General features: G+C 39.0%; 1 protein-coding gene across 10 annotated transcripts in view; it reads left to right on the top strand.

Annotated features, from left to right (window-relative positions):
* Positions 1–20,855, top strand: part of LOC121628724 (NACHT, LRR and PYD domains-containing protein 12-like) — a 2,607,341-nt gene that overhangs the window by 57,807 nt on the left and 2,528,679 nt on the right. For 3 of the 10 annotated variants that reach the window (XM_041967971.1, XM_041967972.1, XM_041967969.1), the window contains 2 exons: positions 16,525–16,698; positions 16,807–17,286. The exons of 3 other annotated variants lie outside the window; for them this stretch is intronic. In XM_041967971.1, the coding sequence (XP_041823905.1) occupies positions 16,525–16,698; positions 16,807–16,825 (193 nt within the window). In that variant the 3' untranslated portion in view covers positions 16,826–17,286. Of the gene's footprint in view, positions 1–746; positions 920–5,604; positions 5,723–16,524; positions 16,699–16,806; positions 17,287–20,855 lie in introns of those variants that run through there. 4 more of the 10 variants (XR_006008220.1, XR_006008219.1, XM_041967974.1 and 1 more) reach the window with 2 other exon arrangements.

Here is a 20,855-nt window from a genome sequence, read left to right as displayed (position 1 = left end):
ATTCTAGTGTTTGTTCTGACTGAAATATTAAAACACAACATGTCCCAGTAACAAGTTCTGTTTCTGTTAACTCTTCAATAAGTTTAGTTACATTATCAGATGAAACATTAGACATCAGCACAGCAGGTTTTTCTGTTTTTAATATTTAAATAAAAACAGCAAATTTTATCTACATTTCCATGATGTTGTTTCCATTTCCTTCAAAATTCATCCTGATGTTTGTTTTCTTTGAAACTTGAATGATTTGTTTGCACAACATGAGTTTGTATGGATGGAGCCTCTGGTACAGTGTTGTTTTTGGCAGGCATCTCAGTTTTAATCTTAGCCTTAGCCTTCAGGACGAAAATGTTTCAAATTTTAGTCATTTCTGAGTTTGATGGTTTTAGTCCAGTTTTCGTCGAAAAAACAAACAAAAAAAATTTTTGTTTAGTTTTAGTCAAATAAAAAACAAGTATTAGTCTTTTAGCAAATTAATTTAGATCAATAATACGTATTAAAATTGAAATTAATGTTGACAGGTTATAACAAGTATTGCAATTCATAAAACATGTTAACCTTAATGCTTTTGCATAATAACCAGATGCTTTACCAGACTGATAGCTTTAGCCAAGGCTTTCCCATCAACACCAAGCTGACAGGCCTAGGGCCATCACAATATTAATGAGAACTCTTCTTCTCTGGTTTTGTTTGACTGTTTTAACCTGCATCCAGTTTGCTTCAGCTTATTGCTGTTATTCTTTATTCAGATTGCGGAGGTGCAGGTTGTCAGAGATCAGCTGTGCTTCACTGACATCAGCTCTGAAGTCCAACCCATCCCATCTGACTGAACTGGACCTGAGCTGGAACGAAAACAGAAGACAGCAGTAAAAGATCTTTGTGGATTTCAGGAGAGTCCACGCTGCAGACTGAAGACTCTGAGGTCAGACACCATGTTTTATGTGTTTATTTAGATATGATGTGAAAGTTGTGCTGAGAAGGTGAACTGCTGCGACCCTGTGCAGGTGATCCAAACACAGACACAAAGGATGATTACTGAACAGACATGAAGGAGAGAGGCAGGGATGCTCCATCACTGGAGATAAATGCTGTTCTGTTTACCTGCTGTGTTTGTTTCTTCTGCTTTATTTATTCACAGCACAGAGTTGGTGTGAAGAGCTTGTGTGTGAATGTAGGTTGAGAAACAGCAGATCAGAAATATGGAGCTGAATCACAACCAGAATGTTTGTTTAAAAAAGTAATTCAAACTGGAGAGACATGAGCTGATGTGTAAAAATTTAGTCCTGTAATTTAAAGAAAAGAAAAAAAGTCTGATATCACACAACTTTATCAGTGATATGGGTTTCTTTCATTACCAGTCACTTCAGTAAAAGAAGTATTAAACAAATAAATTTAGTTCCCAAGTTCCCTAAAGGCAACATGACAGAAGGAGAACAAATTTTTGTTCCAACTTAAATTAACTATTTTATTTGTTATCCATGTTTCAAACTTATTTTTCTAAATATCCAGACTGGACTTTCAGTTTCAACTAATTTATTACTTAACAAATGGCACAATTGCTTTTTTTCAAGCAAATAGAAAATAAGCTACGGAAGCTGTCACCCAAATAAAAAATAAAATTTGGACCTTATAATGTTATAACGTGATAGTTTTATTGTACAAAAGTAAAACTTGTCACGTTATAATGTCATAAACTTTATTGTAAGATCATGAATCAAAGTAGCCTGTACTGTACGCAAATGTTGCTTCAGCCTATATCTGAGTAAAATAAATACATTATCTTGACCGCTTATTCCATTACGGGTCGCTGGTGACTTGGAGCCATCCCAGCATTTTGACAGGTGAGAGGCAGGGTACACCATGGACAGGTCACCAGTCTGTCACAGGGCCAACACAGATAGACAAACAACCATTTACATGCACACTCCTGTTAGGGAGAATTTAGAATAACCTTCATTCATGTCTTTGGATGGTGGGAGGAAGCCGGAGAACCCGGAGAGAACCCACGCATACACAGGGAGAACATGCAAACTCCACACAGAAAGGCCACCACCCCCCAGGTTCAAACCTCACCCCAGCTGAGGTTCGAACCAGCGACCTTCTTGCTGTGAGGCTGCGGTGCTAACCACCGTGCCACCGTGCAGCCCACTGAGCACAATACAATTAATGAAAAATATTTTTTAAAGCAGAAACATTTCAGGTATTTTTTCTCAGTAATTAATTGTTCTATTCTGGTTTATTGTTGAACACATAGGAATTTGGGACAGTTATGAGCAACACGGTGCGTCACCTGCCTGTGTGCAGTGAGACGGTGTGTACATGTGTTTGAGTTGCTATAGAGGGTGTGTGCTGCTTTTAGTTAACAACATGTACCAGTGATTACATCTGTAGTTGTCCACCACATCCACCACTAGGACTGGGAAATAAGTTGCAGACACAAAGACGTAGTCCTGTCTGCTTTAAGGGTGCAACATCAACAATATCATTGTCCTCCAAGCTTCACCAAATCTCTCCAGTGAAGTACAGCTTAATCCCATTTGGTAAATTAGGTATTTTTCTGGCCGTAGCATGCAAAGTTTCCCCATACAATGACAAATATGGTTTATAGTCCACTTTTTTAACACATAATGTAATAAGGTGACAATTTATTTTTTTATTTGGGTGACAACTCCACGCTTCCATAATAAGCACCAAGGGTTGTTTTCACAGACAAAATACCCTCACAATGTTCAGCAGCTCTGTGAGGGAGGAGGAGGAATCTACAGAAGAGTACAAGGTACCACAAAGACTGATGTTTGTTCAGTAATTTCTGCTTGGTGACAGAAAATCAAGAGGTCAAGTACATTAATGAAATCAAATTCACAAACATCAAACCAAGTTATTAATTTCATCTGACCTGAAAGTTCTTCATCCGTCCATCCACTGAACTTGAGTCTCTAACTTTACCTTGACCTTCCTGGTGGAGATACTCACACATCAACTGTGTGAGATGGGGATTTTAGGTTCTGGTATAGTGCTCAGTCTATATGCGGAGTCGGTTTTTAATGGAGAAACTAACAGTAAACCAGTTGACAACCAGCCTGTCAGCAACCTGATAACAGCAGACCATTTTTTTCTGAGTGGACAGAAACATAGACACAACAATTAGCCAATCAGATTAGACAGAAGCTTGTTGTGATCAGTGTTTGGGTTGATGTTATCCAACATCAAACCGTCATTCCATCAAACCTGACTTCAGACTGTTTGTTGTCTCATTTCAACACTAAACAACTGATCAGCTTCATCTTCTCTCTGCTCTGAGGTCAGTCTTACTGCAGTTTCTGATTTTAAGAAGCTTTACATTAAAGAACCATGTGGTCTTTATACAGGCAAGGCAAATTTATTTGTATAACACATTTCATGTACAAGGCAATTCAAAGTGCTTTATATAAAACATTAAAAGCATTACAGCGGGGTGCAGGAAGCATTAAAAAGTACATTAAAAACAAACTAAAACGAAATAAAAGGAAATTAAATAAAAACAGAAAATGCTCAAATAAAACAGATAAAATACTAGAAATAAAGTTCCAGTGTGGAAATAACAGTTGCTTTTATAAAAGGCAGCAAATAGAAACATTTTTAACCCTGATGTAAAACTGAGAGTTCCAGTAAACCTGCAGTTTTCTGGGAGTTTGTTCCTCATGTGAGGGGCATAAAAGCTGAAAGCTGCCTCTCCACATTTAGTTCTGACTCTGGGAATAAAAAGTAGACCTGACCCTGATGACCTGATACGTTCATAATGAACCAGAAGATCCTGAATGTATTTTAGTCCTAAACCATTCAGTGCTTTGTAAACTAACAGCAGGATACAGACCAGAACCTCTGCTGGAGTCCAGTTATCACATCTATCCTTCTTTCATTGGTTCCACCCAGATACAGTGTGATCAGGGGCAGCTGATGTTTCAGTAACAGATCAGATGTTCATCTACATTCGGAATCTTTGTTTAAACTGAGCAGCAGCTGACATGTAACAGCAGTAAATCCATCACCACAGTGACTGTGCAGTAATGAAGCTTTCATGACTCGACAGTTAATTTCATTCTGAGTGAAATCTGCAGAGCAAAGGACTTGCTACTGAAAGTTTCTGCAGGTGTGTGAGCTTCGTATCAGTGTTCATGGCAACATTTTAACATGAGAGCTGAAAGGAAGCTGGAGTTGCTGAACAGCTGATCTGAACAGGAATGAAGTCCTGCTGCTCCCCCTGAGACCCAGCCATTCATATTTGTCCACTGCAGAGGACATTACAAGTTTACTCCTTTCTCTGACACTTAAGATGTTACTTCATTAAGTCCTGTTGATTCTTAGAGAGGACAACTGTAGGTTCAAGATTATGTCACGTGAGGGGGTGTGAGATTACCAACTTGTCCGGGTCTGTCTTTTTAAAACGACCTCCAATTTGGCCTACACATTTTATGAAAAAAAAAAAGATAATTATGTCACTAACAACATAATTTTAAATGTTAGATTCCAGTTATTTTTAGTGTGTAAACATCTTAGGCATATTGGAATGCTTTTTCTGATTATTTTCTTTGGAAAGAAATTCTCTTTAATTAATGTCCTCTGCACTGGAAATCAGGACTTTGTTCTACTGTTTGTGTCACATTTTATTCTGGTGGACACCACCATGACAGAGGTAGAAAAGATCCTTAAAATCATGGAGACTGATCAGTGAGACTTGGATATAGAGTTTTCAGATGATAAAAGTCTAGAGAAAGAAAGGATTAGACAGGAAGAAATGAAACAAGAACAAGATGAGGATGACTAAGATGCAGAGCCAGATGTGGGCTGTCGTCCTCTGTGGGCCAAAACAGTAACAGCTGGTTATAAGATAAGATTTGTTGCAGAAGGTTAAAGTTCAGAAACTCCCAGATCTTGTATATAACTTAACAAAGTACTCCCCAGTCCAGGATGGAGAGAGTCGACCTTTGTTGACCTGTAGAACTGGAAACCAAGTCATAAATCTGAGTTCTGGGCTTTTTGCCAGTCAGACCCCCACTTTGGGAGTGAGAGAGACTGTGTATCTGTAAGGCGAAAAATCCTCAAATATTTAATTCAGTCAGGATTAAACAAAAGTTCCAATCTTTATTTTCCGAGGCCGAATCTGCTACATATGTATAAAAGGCAGCATGTTCCTGCACCTCCAAATAGCCTGATTGCTTTAAGAAATACCAGCTACGGTGAGAAGTATAGTGATAGAAAAACAAGATTCATTTTGAATGTTATGATGTTATTGTCATGTTTTCATGAACTGTTTTGTTTTTGTATTCATAATATTCTATCTGTTTGGATTGGTTATTGATTCAGTGAATGTTTAATATTTGAAAACAAGGAAATTCTGACTTCCACTCCAGTGGACATCTTGTAAAATCATGTCAACAGCCCCCCCCCCCCCCCCCCCCCCCCCCCTTTGCAATAGGTTTTTATGTTTTGTTTTGTTTGGTTTTTTTTTTTACAATCCCAACACTTCATTTATCAAAGAAAGAACATAAAATTGGTAACATTCTTGAAGTGCTGATGTAGTAAAGACACTCCTTTATCCGCTCTGTTCTTTCTTTGTTCTCTCTACAGATGGAAGTGATGAACATAGCCGTTATTTGTACTGAGAAGAGCTTTGTCCTGATGACCACGATGCAGAGTCTGAAGTTGCAGCAGCTTATAGATGAATGAATAAATAACTAAATAAATTCTTTGACATATCATTTCAATAAAAGTTAACATAAAATGGAAGAAAATCCATAATATGAACATATTAAACAAATCACATCAAACTCGATGGACTGACGTTGCTGAAAATCTGATGTGCAAGAAATTCTGCTGCATATGGTAATCACTCATATATACTCATAATAATCACATGTATATTCAGTTTTCTTTATTAATTTAATATTGTTAATCCATTCACTTTTACATTTTCATATTGTGTTTTCTCATTCTACAGAATACTGAAGTTAGTTTTCATTGTGTATGTGTGTGTGAGGTCAGACTGACCACTTTCTTCCCAGAGCTCTGATATGGCAGAGATGAGACATAGTTGTTTGGGATATCAGTTTGTGGTATGTGGGCTTTGTCTGAAAACTGGAAGAAAATGGCGCCACTCAGTCTTCTATTCCTCATTTATTATTGTGCTGTTTGACCTTCAGCTGGGGACCAACTGAATAAAACTGTTTCTCTCTGATGAATCATCAGAGTCTCTTCCGACTCCATGCGAGTCGGGACAACCACTCTCTTTACTTGCAAGTAATTCTTTATTCAATACTTCTCCTGTAAATAAACCTTATATACTTTTACTCATTCCAGACTCTTGGTAATTTTCCTACAATACTGACTATTTTATGTTTGAAAGGAGGAACTGGAGGCTAATACTTACACCACTATTTAAATCATTCCATCCATCCATCCATTATCTTGACCGCTTATTCCATTTCGGGTCGCGGGTGAGCTGGTGCCTATCCCAGCATTTTAACAGGTGAGAGGCAAGGTACACCCTGGACAGGTCACCAGTCTGTCGCAGGGCCAAACAACCATGCACACACACACTCACTCATTATATGTGCTAATTTTGCGTTATAGTGCACATATACACCATCTTTATATTAATATACCATTGTTTCTTTTTTCATATAAACATTCATGTTTACCCAATATTATTATTAATAATAATTTGTGTAGACAAATTTATTTGAAGCGCAATCCAACAACGGTGATTCAAAGTGCTTTACAGAATACAAGAAGCATAATTTAACTTTAAAAACAAATAAAGGAAAAAGAACATCAGATAAAAACAGTATTAAAACATGATCACATTTCAAAATTGCAGCTTAAAAGCAACACATGCTGATCTGGACTCTACAAAAAAACTATTCCAGCAGAGAACAGGTGGGTGCATGGGAATAATCACGAAGATCTTCTCCATCTGCCTGTTTACGATTGTAAAAAGATTGTAAAAGCTGTGTGCTGCTCCGCCTTTCTCCAAAGGCATTTCTCAGGAATGAAAATATATCAAGAGGTCCCACTGACTGTCCCCTCATACATAATCTTACTTCCTCTAGAGTAGGGCCACGCAACAAGGAGAGTATGAAGTCACATTGTTCCTCAGGAGTCTGTTTCCTAGATCTTAGGTTTCTTTCAACCTCTTCAGTGAACTCCTCCACAGACCTTCCATCATGAACACACTCCACCGTAAAAGGTTGAACCTGATGTTCTCGAGGAATATAAATGTATGAACATGTAAGGGCATGATTACCATTTTCTCTCTGGGCCCTTGTATTACCATTTAACCTGGTAAGCTCATCTCTCAGTCTAGTGAGCTCTTGTATCTGACCTTGTATTTCATCAGTTGAATCCCTTCTTGTCCCTGGTGCTTCAGGGGTGCATTGGTTTGACATATTGTAATAATTTCTCTCTAGTATTTAATATTTCCACTGCCACCACCTTTGTTTATCCGGTCTGGTCCGGTTTCAGAGGCAAAGGGAGCACTCACCACAACCCACTTGGAATAACTGACTACAAAAGTTTATTTAAACATAACAAAACCAAGATCTATCATAAGACATCCGGGCTGGCGGGTCAGCAGAGGCACTTCAACAGGCTAGGCAGCTCCTCCGCTGTCCTGTACACCAACTCTGCACACAAAAAGAAAGCAGGTCACACACCCTCAAAAAAGGCACGGCCCACAAGGCTTTCTGCCAGCAGTACACTGCAAATCAGGGGATTCACTCCCACACCACCCCAAGAAGAGCCACTACAACCATAAGCAAGCAAATAAAATAACCCTTTGGTCACTAGGGGGAAGAAAAGCGCTGCTCATCCAGTTTAGCTGCCTCTTTTGACTACTCGCCGACTCAGACGATGTGAATTAATAAATCCTAAAAGAGTCAAAATAATAAAAATACATCGCTTGGATATCCAATGGACTAACACACATAAAAATAAGGTATGGTTAAAAGAATCAGACTTATCCTCCCCCGGTCTGATGACAAGACCCTGCCGTGGGGTCTAGATACAGGAATTTCCCACAGGGCAGGAAGGCGTCATCAACTCTGCGTCAGGTCGGACACGTCAGCTGCAGGCTGGACGGCGTCTCGTGCAGCTATTATCAGGATGTCACAGGGAGCTTAAGCCTGCAGGCAAGGCACACTCTAATCCCCGGTCCCTATTGCTGTCTAAAGGAGGCACCCAGCCTCCCCTCCTAGCCAGCTCGACTAAGCTCCCCTGCTCAACTATCTTCGCTGCCGGCATCACTATAAGCTGCGAACAGCACCCACCCGCAACGGTGCGCTTCTCCAGCTCCAGTTAACAATCAACCAGCGTCTCTCCAGCTTTCTGCACCCGTTTCCAGCCTCCTTCCTTCTTCCCTCACCTCTCATTTATCTCCTCTCAATCCCCCTCGTTGTATTCAATCACTCCCCCCACAGGTGGATCACATTACTCATCAAGCGTCAGAGCCACCCACACTACAATATTATCTGGAATACTCTCATCACCTGAATCACTAGACATGATGAAATAAAACTTTTAGTACATTCAGTTTTTACAATAGGTATTCCGACAAGCGCTTACAAGGGTACTGTCTGACATACTTTAATGTGAAACACTGCTGGATCTTGCTTGGTGAGGTTCTCCCGTGCTGGTGCAGGTTTGAGGGAGTCTTCTGCAGCAGTGAACTCCGGAGCACCTAGATCTGTCTTTCCTCCAACCAACACTGCTGCCACATGTTGGCCCCACAGACTTAACCACCAATGGAAGATCCCCCTGAAATCTTTACCACTGCCGTATTTTTCTAATGAAAACTAAGAAATATGCCACTGTGTTGCCAAAAATCAATACAATAAATACAGCAGTGGGCTCTGGTCATTCACAGAGAAGCATAAAAGAAAACCATTAGTCACAATTAACCTAAAGCCCATCAACTGGCAGAGATGTTGAATGTATTTTTTTTTTATACACTCACACATCACAGCAGTTCTTTTCAACACATCAATCAGACACTGGAAGTTCCAGGCACCGAGGTTCTTGCTCTTCCTTTACATAAAGGAACATGGCAGTCTCCGCCCTGCACCACATGTAGGCTCTCTGTGTAATCCATTTCATAACAAATCACTGAAATGCAGTAGTAACTGTAACTCCAATGTAACTCCAAGTTTACATTTCAACAAGGGTTGTATATATTTACCTTCTCTCAGAGATTGGTCTCTCTTCACTAAAAGATGGACTCTTAATTAGCACTCCCCGTGTCTCTAGCCAAGGCAGATGTCAAACAGGAAGAAGGCCCAAAAATGCCCCTGGCCAAGTGTTGGCAGAAAGATATAAGCTCCTGTGCCATCTAATAGCTGCATCACAGGACATCTATTTACACTATTTAAAACATATTTAACATATCTCTACACATGCAAAGAACCACAAAATAATACAAACTAAAGCAAAAAACAAATCACAAACCACAAACATTGCACAATAAAGTAAATTAAAGTCGCGAACGACATCCATCGGGTACGAGCTCCTTGACCCCGCCACCCTTTTCATACACCTTTTCCTAGCATGTTAGCTAACATGCTAGGCAATATGGTAAAATGGATAGCTGAGAAAGAGAGTTTTTGATCTACCTAGTGAAGTTTTAAAATATTCTTTGTTGGCTTTAAAGATTTGTTCACCACCTGTAAATCAGAAGGAAGAGTGTTCAAAAATCCACATTTTTAAAAGAAGGCAAAAACACCAGAGTTTGAGTAGAATTGACAATTCTTTGTTAAGCCAGTAATAAGAAAACAATACATATCTTCTCGAGAAGGAGGCCTGTTAGCTTAGCTTCTGATCAACTAATACACAAAGTGTCGGGACCCTTCGGTTCAGCCAAAAGACCCGCCTAACTAAATTATCCTCCTCATTTATAGTGATACAAAGCATTGTGGCTATGTGCGTGCATGTGGTGCGCATTCATGTGAATGTGTATTTTGCAAGGTGGTCCTTCCTTCTTCCAGGAATTTGATTCCTCCAGGTCCTCCTTTTGGGGTACGTCAGAGCTGAAAGGAAAGAAGATGCTTCGCTCTGCCCTGTTATCTGTCTGCCTTTCTGTGCTGACCTCCTTCTACCTGTTCCCACAGTTTTACACAAAGGCTGTACTTTTTAATGATTTCTGAGTTACTGGGAAATTCCGTTCTGCTAGGAGTGAATAGATAAGCAAAGAGATGTAACAATATTTACGATTTACTCCCTACTGGCCATCCAGAACATTGTCAAGGCCGCTAGTTCTTAGCTCTTTTCTCAGTATTGAACTCAGTAACCCTATATGAGTTTGTGTCCTGTTTGTGAATGCATTATCTGTGAGCTGTGAAGGAATAACAACCACAATATAATAATGTAGCTCTATTAATTAAAAGCAGAGCCTAATGCATGTTACTAAAATCTAACGATGAAATGTAAATGAATAAATGAATAAGAATGCTTAAATGAGTAAATGAATAATAAATGAGTAAATGAATCAAAATGCTTATAAAATATTTGCAACACTAGTTAGCATTTTTTGCTAACATGCTAATATGCTAGCATGCTAGCGAACGTGCTAACATGCTAGGCCATATAGGAAAGAGGCTAGCTGAGAACCTAAAATATTTATTTACGTAGTTAGAATTTTTCGCTAGCATGCTAATATGCTAGCATGCTAGCTAACGTGCTAACATGTTAGGCCATATGGGAAAATGGCTAGCTGAGAAACAGAAATGTTTATTTACCTAGTTAGCATTTTTCACTAGCATGCTAACATGCTACCTAACATGCTAACATGCAGGATTCATACTTGTTGGGTAATGCATTAAGGACCCAACAAGTATGAATCCTGTCAAGTTTGGTGCAGTTCCCATGTATTCCTATGGAGATATGAGCAAACCGTGTTTCATGGCGAGAAGGCTTTTTTCCATCGGTTGCCACGGTTACACGCTTTCTTCTATTAGAAAGATTTGAACAGCATTTGGTCCCCAACTTGTCAGGAAGCTTCCCACCAAGTTTGGAGTCAATTGCATGGATCCCCTCAGACTAGTTCGTTCAAATACGATGTGTGTAAAGTGGAAAAAATGGAAAAAAATGGCCGTACACGCCAAGATGGCGGGCGCCCCGTTGCCATGGCAACAGGTGTTCAATTGACTTTTTTGCTCGACTCGGGGTGTTACACGCGTGTGCCAAGTTTCGTCTTCCTACGTCGAAGTAGACTTCCCGGGCCCCATTCATTTGGGGATTTTATTTTTTTCTAGGTGGCGCTGTTGAGCCAATTTTGCATTGACGTCTATGCGGACCTCAAAATATCAAAATTTTCGCCGGGCTTGATGTGTGTGCCAAATTTCACAACTTTTCATGGGTGTTTAAAGGGTCATATTTGGGCTCAAAGTTCTTAGAAGGAGGAAGAGGAGGAGGAGACTAAACATTTGAACAACAATAGGGTCCTTCCATACTTCGTATGGCTCGGACCCTAACAACACTGTAGCCATTTATAAAGGCCTCTACGGGACACATTCTATGCCTAAGTCACAGATTACATTAATGATTTACCACCTGGCTACATATAGAAAATTATTCCTCACAAACTCCCCCTTAACCTATTTTCCACCTTGAGCCAATAAAAGGCACATGAACACCTGGGGACATCTTTTGTCAACGCACCACTCCTGGGAGACAGAAAACAGCAAGAGGTCAGTACAAATATTGAATGACTCTTTGGTATATTTACTCAATATTTTAAAACCAAGTAAATGGTTAGTAAATGTTTAGCCAACCAATTAAATCTACCTTTTCTTTGCAGGTGAAGATTATCTGGAAGATTTCTGGTTTCTGCTACTATACACACATACATGCTCACACCATAAACTAATTAACTGAAACTCTGTGTAATTATTCAACATTCATCTGAAGAGATTAAAACATATTTCTCAATCCACCTGTCTTTGCAGCCATCAATAAAACAGACTATGAGGTAACAATGATTCATTGTGACAAGCTAAAGATAAAATGTTTTACAACAACATTAAAATAAATTCAGAGTTCTGTGGAAGCTGAGTGTCATGAGGGCTGGTCTGCATTTCCTGCAGCTCCCATAATCAGACTCATCTGCTCCACCTGGGCCTCATTGGTACTCACTCTCCTCACCTGTTCATCTCCCTATTTAATCCCTTCCCAGTCGCTGCTTCCCTGCCCGATGGCCACCTACAATTCTTGTGTGAGATCCTGTTCTAATCATTGTCTTGTTCTAGATCCCTGTTGCCGACCATTGCTTCCTCCATTGGACTTCTGTTGCCTGATCCCCTGTCGGACTCTCCTTCTTTCTGCCAACCTGGATTTTGACCCTTTTTCTGAACTGACCACCGATCTCCACCTAATTCCTCTGCCTGGACCAAGCGGCTGCCTTCCGGCTTCCACCCATCCCAGCATTAATAAACTGTTCGTGTGTGGGCTGAATTTCTGGGTCTTCCTGAGACAACTGTTACAGTGAGTGTCTTTCTGGTTGATGGTTCACATGTGAAGCTTTTTCTCTCCAGATCACAACTTCCTCGTCTCAAGAAAAAGGTTTTCATGGATCTTTGTGTGTTTCTGCTGTTATCCTGTGATTAGGACTGTAGGATTTTATGTTCAAACGCTGCCTCATTATCAAAACTGTGAATAGTGTAGTTCATCTGCAAACAGCAAAACTAAAGTCTGGTCTCCACATCTTTTTGACTATTTCTTGTAACAGCAGCAGCGAGTCTGTTTGGCTCCTTATGTTAAACAGAAAATCAAATCCTTTTTTTTTTTTTTTTTTTTTTTTTTTTTTTTTCTTCCCTCCCAGAGAGCAGCTTAACACAAGGACCAGATTCAGGTTCTGTTATTTGTAATGACTCCATGACACAACATACAATGTAGATAAAACATGAAACAGCCCATCAACTAAAATACATTCAAAACCCGAAATAATTTAGATAAAATTATTAAAAATGCTCCAAATTAGAATATTTAGGAAGGATCATTCAGTAACTTCAAACAAGAACACTGCTGAGCCTTTTTACACACAGCTTCACAGTTAACTTCCTAGTTGAGCTTTGTACGTTTTTTTTTTTTTTTTTTTTTTTTTTTTTTTTTTTTTTTTTTATTTTGGTTAAAAATGAAAACGAATTGCCTCAACATACACGGTGCTCTTTTTGGTCATTTGTTTCAATAGTTTACTTAAAAAATGGAGGGAGGAGAGGAAAAAAACATCCTGATGGTAGGGATGGTGAAACCGAGGCCTCATGAATCATCAAGCTAACTTTGATTCAAATGCATGAAAATCGCTGACTGTTCTGAAACATTTGACCAGGTCAAAGAGCTCCATCTGCTGGCTCTGGGCATCTGATACATCAGAAATAAAGCGTTGACATGGCTTCCTTACTGTCTGTTATCTTCTAATATATGCAAACAAATAAGCCAAACAAAGTAGTAACATAAGATGGTTAAGAATTTTTTGAGCATGTCTAGAATCAAAAACACATGGGTTTAAAACATATTTGAATACATGAGAATATTGAAGAAGGCAATTACCAAGTTCACAGGTGCTTCCAATGAATAGGCCAAATTAGCTCTTTTGAGGTGCAATATTTTTATAGTTTGTTGCATTACTCTAGTCGTAATTAGGATTCAAGCCTCAACTACCAGGCACTTGCCAGTGATGGTGGCCAAAAAAAGTTCTGACAGATATGTGCCGTCCAAATTTGAATACTCTGATTTCCATATGCTGAGGTTTGATTTTGCCCAGAGATGAGTTTAATTCCTGCAGCATTTGACAACATTGAAAGTGAAGCAGCACGTAGACTATAAATAAACCAATTTTCCTAACTGTAGCTCCTCATTTAACTGAATTTGGTCAGATTAACCTACAAGAACAGCAGTAGACCGTGAACATGTCTGTCTTTTCCAGATAGTCTCATTGTAATTTTGTATGTGGGATCAGATTTTACTGATGATAACAGCAAGATGTCAAACTGAAATAGTAAGAAATAAACATGAAATTGCATCATAAATGATATATGCTATAATTTGTGTGTTTTCACAGACTCAAAGGCTATGGGAACACTGACACTGTTCTAAAGTCTAACATGAAAGAACGGTCCTATCTGAGAGAACTGGAGATGAATGATGTTTCTGGAGAGTCCAAACTGTGGACTGGAGACTTTGAGGTCAGTTCAGTGGCTACTCTTACTACTATTACCTCTATCTATCTGTATGTATCTATGTGTAATGAGAGAGAGAGAAGAGAGAAGATTGTTATAAATATTTTTATAAATAAATATCACTATTAATTGATAAGGTCATATAACATTAAAGTTGCACAAAAGTGGATTAAATAACTAATAATGTGACTTATGAAGGAAACTGGAAGCACAGAGCTTAAAAAGGGGCTTCATAGAAAATGAATAAATGTTCCATGTAGACAAATGTGAAACAGGACGAGTATGTTTCTCATTCAAATATACAAATGAAATCATCAGAAAGTGTCAGCTTTTATCATAACATATGTTGTCATATGTGTGTTAATAGCCTCTTTTGCTGTGATCTCTTGGAAACTCACTGTGAAGTTGTGGCCTCAGCTCTGAAGTTCAACCTATCCTGTCTGAAAGAACTGGACCTGAGCTATAACAGCCTGAAAAATTCAGGAGTGATGATTCTGTGTGATGGACTGCAGAATCCAAACTGTACACTGGAGACTCTCAGGTCAGTTCACTGTCTGTTGTTGTTGTTATATAAGCATGGAACTTTACTGGTTCTAAGACAGCAAAAAGCCAATAGCTGTGTCCCAGTTCGGGGTCTGCACACTTCGGAGTCTGCTTATTGGAGGACAATTGTGTATATTTCTCAGATTTTATCCAATGCGGCATTTGGAATTTGTGCACCAGCTTCCTCTTCCCACTTAAGAATAAACTGAACAAATCTAACTGGATTAGAAAAATAATTTAATAGTTTTATTCTTTCGTCAGCTTGGCAAATTGCGACTTGTCAGGCATCAGCTGTTCATCTCTGGTCTCTGCTCTGAAGTACAACCCCTCCCATCTGAGACATCTAAACCTGAATACCAATGACCTGTACGATTCAGGAGTGAAACAGCTGTGTGGATCTCTGGAAATTTGACATTGCAGACTTGAGACTCTGAGGTCAGTTCACTTCATCTCTAACTGTAATAATTCATATGTGTTCTAACTATTTTATGTACATACAGGTGAAACTCACTACATTAGAATATCACGCAAAACTGAATTTATTACAGTAATTCAACTTAAAAATGGTAAACTAATACATTATGTAGACTCATTATATGCAAAGTGAGATGTTTATTTGTTATAATTTGGAATGATTATAGCTTACAGCTTATGAAAACCCAAAAATCACAAGTGAGAAAAAGTTCAATGCTGTAGCTTCAAAGTGCCACACTCTAATCAGGTAATTAATCCAGAACACATGTAAAGGACTCCTGAGCATTTAAATGGTCTCAGTCTATTTCAGTAGAATTCACCATCATGGGGAAGATTGCTGACCTGACAGTTGTGAAGAAAACCATCAGTGACATCCTCCACAGGGAGGGAAAACCTCAAAAGGTGACTGCAGAAGAAGCTGGATGATCTCAAAGTGCTTCATCAAGGCACATTGATAAAAAGTTGAATGGAAGGAAAAGTGTGAAAGAAAAAGGTGCACAACCAGCAGGGATGACGCAACCTGGAGAGAATGGTCAGGAAAAGTCCGTTCAGAAATGTGGGAAAGCTTCACAAGGAGCGGAAAAACAAATACTTCATCCAGAAACTGTTAAATTTAGAAATACATAATAATTGTAATGTATTTAAATCTTTGGTTCTTTTCATTTAACTTTGCTTTCACCGTTAATGTCTAATATTTGTCATTGATTATTCACATACACTTACACTCGCACACAGATGAAAGCATATTTGTAGATTCAAGTTGTAACAGATGCAGTTGCCATTTGTTAGATCTCCCAGCTCCTACACAGAACAGAATCAGAGCATTAATGCACAAACACTGAGGATATGATGTTGTTTGCATTAGTAAACATATTAGACTGCAGCTTAAAGTTTTTGTTTATTCTGTTTCTTCTTTGATAGGTACACAAATAGCTTACCTGAAATACCCTTTTATTAAACCACCGGTGCTGCACAGATTTATTGTTGATATGAAATTTGGACAAAATGTTCTGTTTCTGGGCCTATACGAACCTGCATCTTTTATGTTGGATTAATAAATAATCCCAGAACTGCACACTGGCTGTGCTGCAGATTCAAATTATGCTTAACTTACAGTAAATAAGCTTTATGTCATAAATTTTACTCATAATTCATTGCATGGGCAGTAAGTTACAGTAAAAATAATTCTACTCTGCTCATGTTAGAGAGAAATTCATTGATTAGGATATAAGGTTGAGCTTCACATACAAAACCTGAACACGTTATTTGAATAAAAAAATAATTTTATCTATATATTTTATCCTCTAAGAGTGGAGTGCTGCCGGTTGACAGAAATCAGCTGTGGTGCTCTGGCCTCGGCTCTGAGGTCCAGCCGGTCCTGTCTGAGAGAACTGGACCTGACTTACAACCAACTGAAGGACTCGGATGTGAATCAGCTGTCTGAGCTCAAAGAGAGTCCACACTTCAAACTGGAGATCCTGAGGTCAGTACAGGGTTAGACCATGCTGCTTTATACTGATGCTGCTTCACTGACTGACAGCTGGCAGCAGAAACACTCCTTTACCTCCTCTGTTCTTTCTTCTCTCCACAGATGGAAGTCTCAGTGGTAAACAGGGACATAAAAAAATGGCGTCATTGCCAGTGTCGGCAAATAAAAACAGGTTAAAATGGACAAGTAATACTTCAGTGTGAAACCTGACAATGAAACTTTCCTGGTGAAGCCCAAAACAGGAACCACAGAGGAAGAAACAGAACAAATTCTTCCAGCATGAACTAGAACCAGCTGGGTAAAGGTCCTGAAATTATTGTTTAATATTCCAGATTCATGGTACCAACACCCACCTACAGGAGAATTGTACAAAAGGGGAGAGGAAAAGAAAAAGAAATTTGTAGGGCCGTTCCAAGAAAAAACCAGGAAGGAGGGGGTTTTAACTTAAAATCAAAATATGTGGTTTTAGTAAATCCTGTCAGGTATATGATCAATTTAACCGATTTTATGTCATTATAACCCAGAGTTAGTTATCCAGGTTACACTGATGCAAAGCAAACAAGAAGTTCTGCTCTAATGTTTTATGACAGTGGTTCCAAACCTATTTTCCTTGGGGACCCCCTTCATGCAAATATTATAAAGCCATGCCTGCCCCACCTGGGGCTGAAACCATGTTTGGTTTTATACCTTCAAAAGTGAGATTCTCACCATAAATAATATATTCTGGCTGAGTCCTGTCCTTCCATAGAGTCAAAAATGGGGACAATGTGTGGACATTAATCACAATGGCTCTGAATGACCAAGGCCTTGAGGACCCTTGGTTGGAAATGTGTGTGAAAAAGAGATGTGAACAAGTGCGATATCAGTAGACTGCCACTAGATGAAGCTCTGATGTTGTGATTTCTCTGATTCCACTGTAATTTTTTTTTTTCAGATTTATCATAAATTATCATAATGTAATAGAATCTTTATAATACACCAACAACAAGGCTTTGCAGTGTATTGCCATGATATAAATAATCCACAATTAAAAATATAACCAGAGATTGATTGTAGGAGCCACTATTTCTCTTTATCGTTTGGTTCAGGTTTATTGTGGTGGTGGTGTTTGTTTATGTTTGGGATGGCACAGATGACCTATATTTTCCTCGACCATTGGTGGCAGCATCGAGGTAAAGTGCATATAGACGTGGAGGTGACAGTGCACGGGGTGCTTGGTTGACGGGAGGTCACACGGTTTTTACCGCTACTAAATGCTTTTCCGCTTCTTAACGTTTTACAGCTTCTGAACGCTTCTTCCACCGCCTTTTATTATATCTCCATACCTGTCGTAACCTCGAAGCCATCCACCCATTATGTGGCCATAGACCGCCATCCTGGACTTCAGATCGTCATTTATCCATGTTTTTTATTCCTTCAATAAATAGGAACACACCCCAAACTTATACTTTCAGTCTGGACATTGGTTTAATGAAGCGCGTTATGACCAGGATCCCCCGCACCCAGAGCGACTAAAATGATGGGACCAGATAGTCGCTACATTGATTATTCCACCTGTTGCGCAGACATTATTCATTTATGGTTCTTTTGCCATTGGGTTACTGCACATTTATGGTGAAACACAAATCATCCTGCAGAATCTGATGCTCACAATCAGCTTTATAAAATAAATTCACGTAATTTCCAAACTGCTGTGTTGTGGAATCAAACGAATGTTAAGTCATTTTTTAGCAGTAAACAGCTTCTGTGTACAATGAACTACATAATTTCTAGATGTACAGAATTAGGCTACTGAACCCGACGCTGAGTTGAATATGTCCCTCTTTGCGGGCTAAAAGCTTTTTTATTTCTTCAGAAATAAATTACTTTGTTTTACTGAAGTAGCATCGGTCTGATCGAAAGCTCTTCTGACCCAAAGTAGTTTGCTGGTTTCCTGGTTTAAAACGTCTCACACTATATTAGAGGAACTAATAATTCCTTTTGCTGCTGACATGGCTTTAACCATAGTTAATGATGCAGCACCTAATATTTCGTGGCACATTTCTTTATACATTCTTTGTAAGAATCAGGGTGCGTTGTCAATGAAAAGGGGGCCCTGCAAAAAAAAAAAGAAGTTTGGGAACAACTGGCGTAGATGCAGATGGTCTGACAGACGTGAGATAGGCAGGCAACAGTGGCGTCGTCAGCCGATTTTTCCGGGGCTTTAGCCCCGGGTCTTTTGAGTCTAGCCCCGGCAGCAAAGACCAATATATCACCTTATATAGATGCTCCGCTCCGTTATTTCTCAACAGCCGCAGATTATACACACGCACACTCACTCACGCTCACATCCAGAGCAACGCTGGGGAGAGCAGGGCTGGACTGTGGGTTGGAGGGTCTGATTAGCCCTGTCACTAACGTCAAATTACGTTACTGGGTGTCAGATTACAGTATAGTATTCTATAGCTCTGCAAACCCACAGCCGATAACCAGGGGGCTCTGTGTGCGCATGTGCAGAGAAGAGAGTAGAAGCAGTCGGACCGCGGCAAACCAGAGCTAGCAAAATGGACAGAAAGTCTAAAATAAAGCAGCTACAACCCCATAGCTTTTTTTAGAAGAAAAGTAAAGGGTAAGATATACAGTATTGTCCCAAATATGTGTATCTTTTGTTTGACACAAGCAGATCGCCGTCGGGGGTCGCTACACAAGACAGTAGTTTATGTTACACGCGCGCAGGTGTCAGTGTGTGCGCGCATCTCGGGGGAAACTCCGAGAGCGCGACAGAGAGATCAGCTCTGACATGTCATGTTGTATATCCTACACAGTCTATGTGCATATCAGCTAAATAACACCACACTGTTTAGTTTTAATAACAGAACTCAGTATAAACCGTTTATTATTACTGTAAGCAAATGAGACTTAAAGGACTTCTGCTGTGACTTCCTATTACATAGAAATCAGATAAAAATAGTTCAATTTGATCTGGTAGGGGTATAATGTTAGGGGAAACATTGATAGTCTTTTTCTGAAGATTAGTTGGAAATTGGGGGTTGTCTTATAATCAGGGTTTGGAAATGTAAGTGTTTACAATAGCCAACAATCATTCTGACTTATACAGCATTTTTGTTTAGGTATGCTAGTGCTACCTAAGCTGCTATCCTTAGTTATCCTTAGTTAGAATTAGTTATCATTAGTTAGAATTAGTTATTAATTAATGCAACTGAACTGCAACATCTCAACAAAAACATGTTAAGTTTTCATATCTTGAATCGTGATTGCTCATGCTCAATAGCAGCGGTTCTTTTTCAGTACTTTACCCCTTTTGGAATATTTTTTTTCCAGTCTTGTACCCTGGACCGAATCAGGGCAAAACCCTTGTTAAGAAAAAAATGACATGGGAAATACTTAAATAGTAATGCTTTCTAGGAAATATTATTTTGTTCTTTCATGTCATTTTGTTTAATTATTATGAATTACTCAAAGTTTTCATTACCTGGTGTTGTATTTATCTCATGTACCTCCTGTGTAGTTTATAGTACTCTTCCCATTTCTGAATAGCCAGATAGCCAGGAAAGGTTAATGATTTCATTGTGCTGGAAGATGTTGATTTTAAATAATTTGTATTATATTACAACATTGTATTATTATAAGCTTGACTTGTTTTCTGTTTTTTGATTTCATTATTTTGTAGAGGGTAGCAAAGATGAGTTACAGACAAAGGAGGAGCCAGTAGCAGACATGTCCGAATCAGTCATGGACATTGATAATAGTTATTTAGCTCAGTCAAAGAAAGATAACTTTACAAGCATTTTGTGGCATCTGGTTCTTTGTTTGACTCTATAGGAGCTGCCTCAACGACTCCCTGTAAAAACCCCCAAATGTTTTCATTTTGTACCTTTTACTGTGCAGCGAGTGCAAAAGGCCTCAAATGTTAAAACCACAGAAAACCTCCTGGACCAGATTTGATAGAGCATTATTATTTGAAAAAGGCTGCTAATTTTGTTGCACAGCCTCTTACAATACTTTTTACTCTTTCGATTGAAAGTAAAGAAATTCCATCAGAATGGAAGTCAGCTTTTGTTGTTCCTCTTTTAAAAGGAGGCCAGTTTTAACCAACTACAGGCCAATATCACATTTGTGCATTTTGTCAAAAATTATTGAATCTCTTGTGT

Source organism: Melanotaenia boesemani, chromosome 18, assembly GCF_017639745.1.
Source record: "Melanotaenia boesemani isolate fMelBoe1 chromosome 18, fMelBoe1.pri, whole genome shotgun sequence".
Lineage (NCBI taxonomy): Eukaryota > Metazoa > Chordata > Actinopteri > Atheriniformes > Melanotaeniidae > Melanotaenia > Melanotaenia boesemani.
The sequence above is the reverse complement of the archived record's forward strand: the minus strand, read 5'-3'. Positions and strand labels throughout refer to the sequence as shown.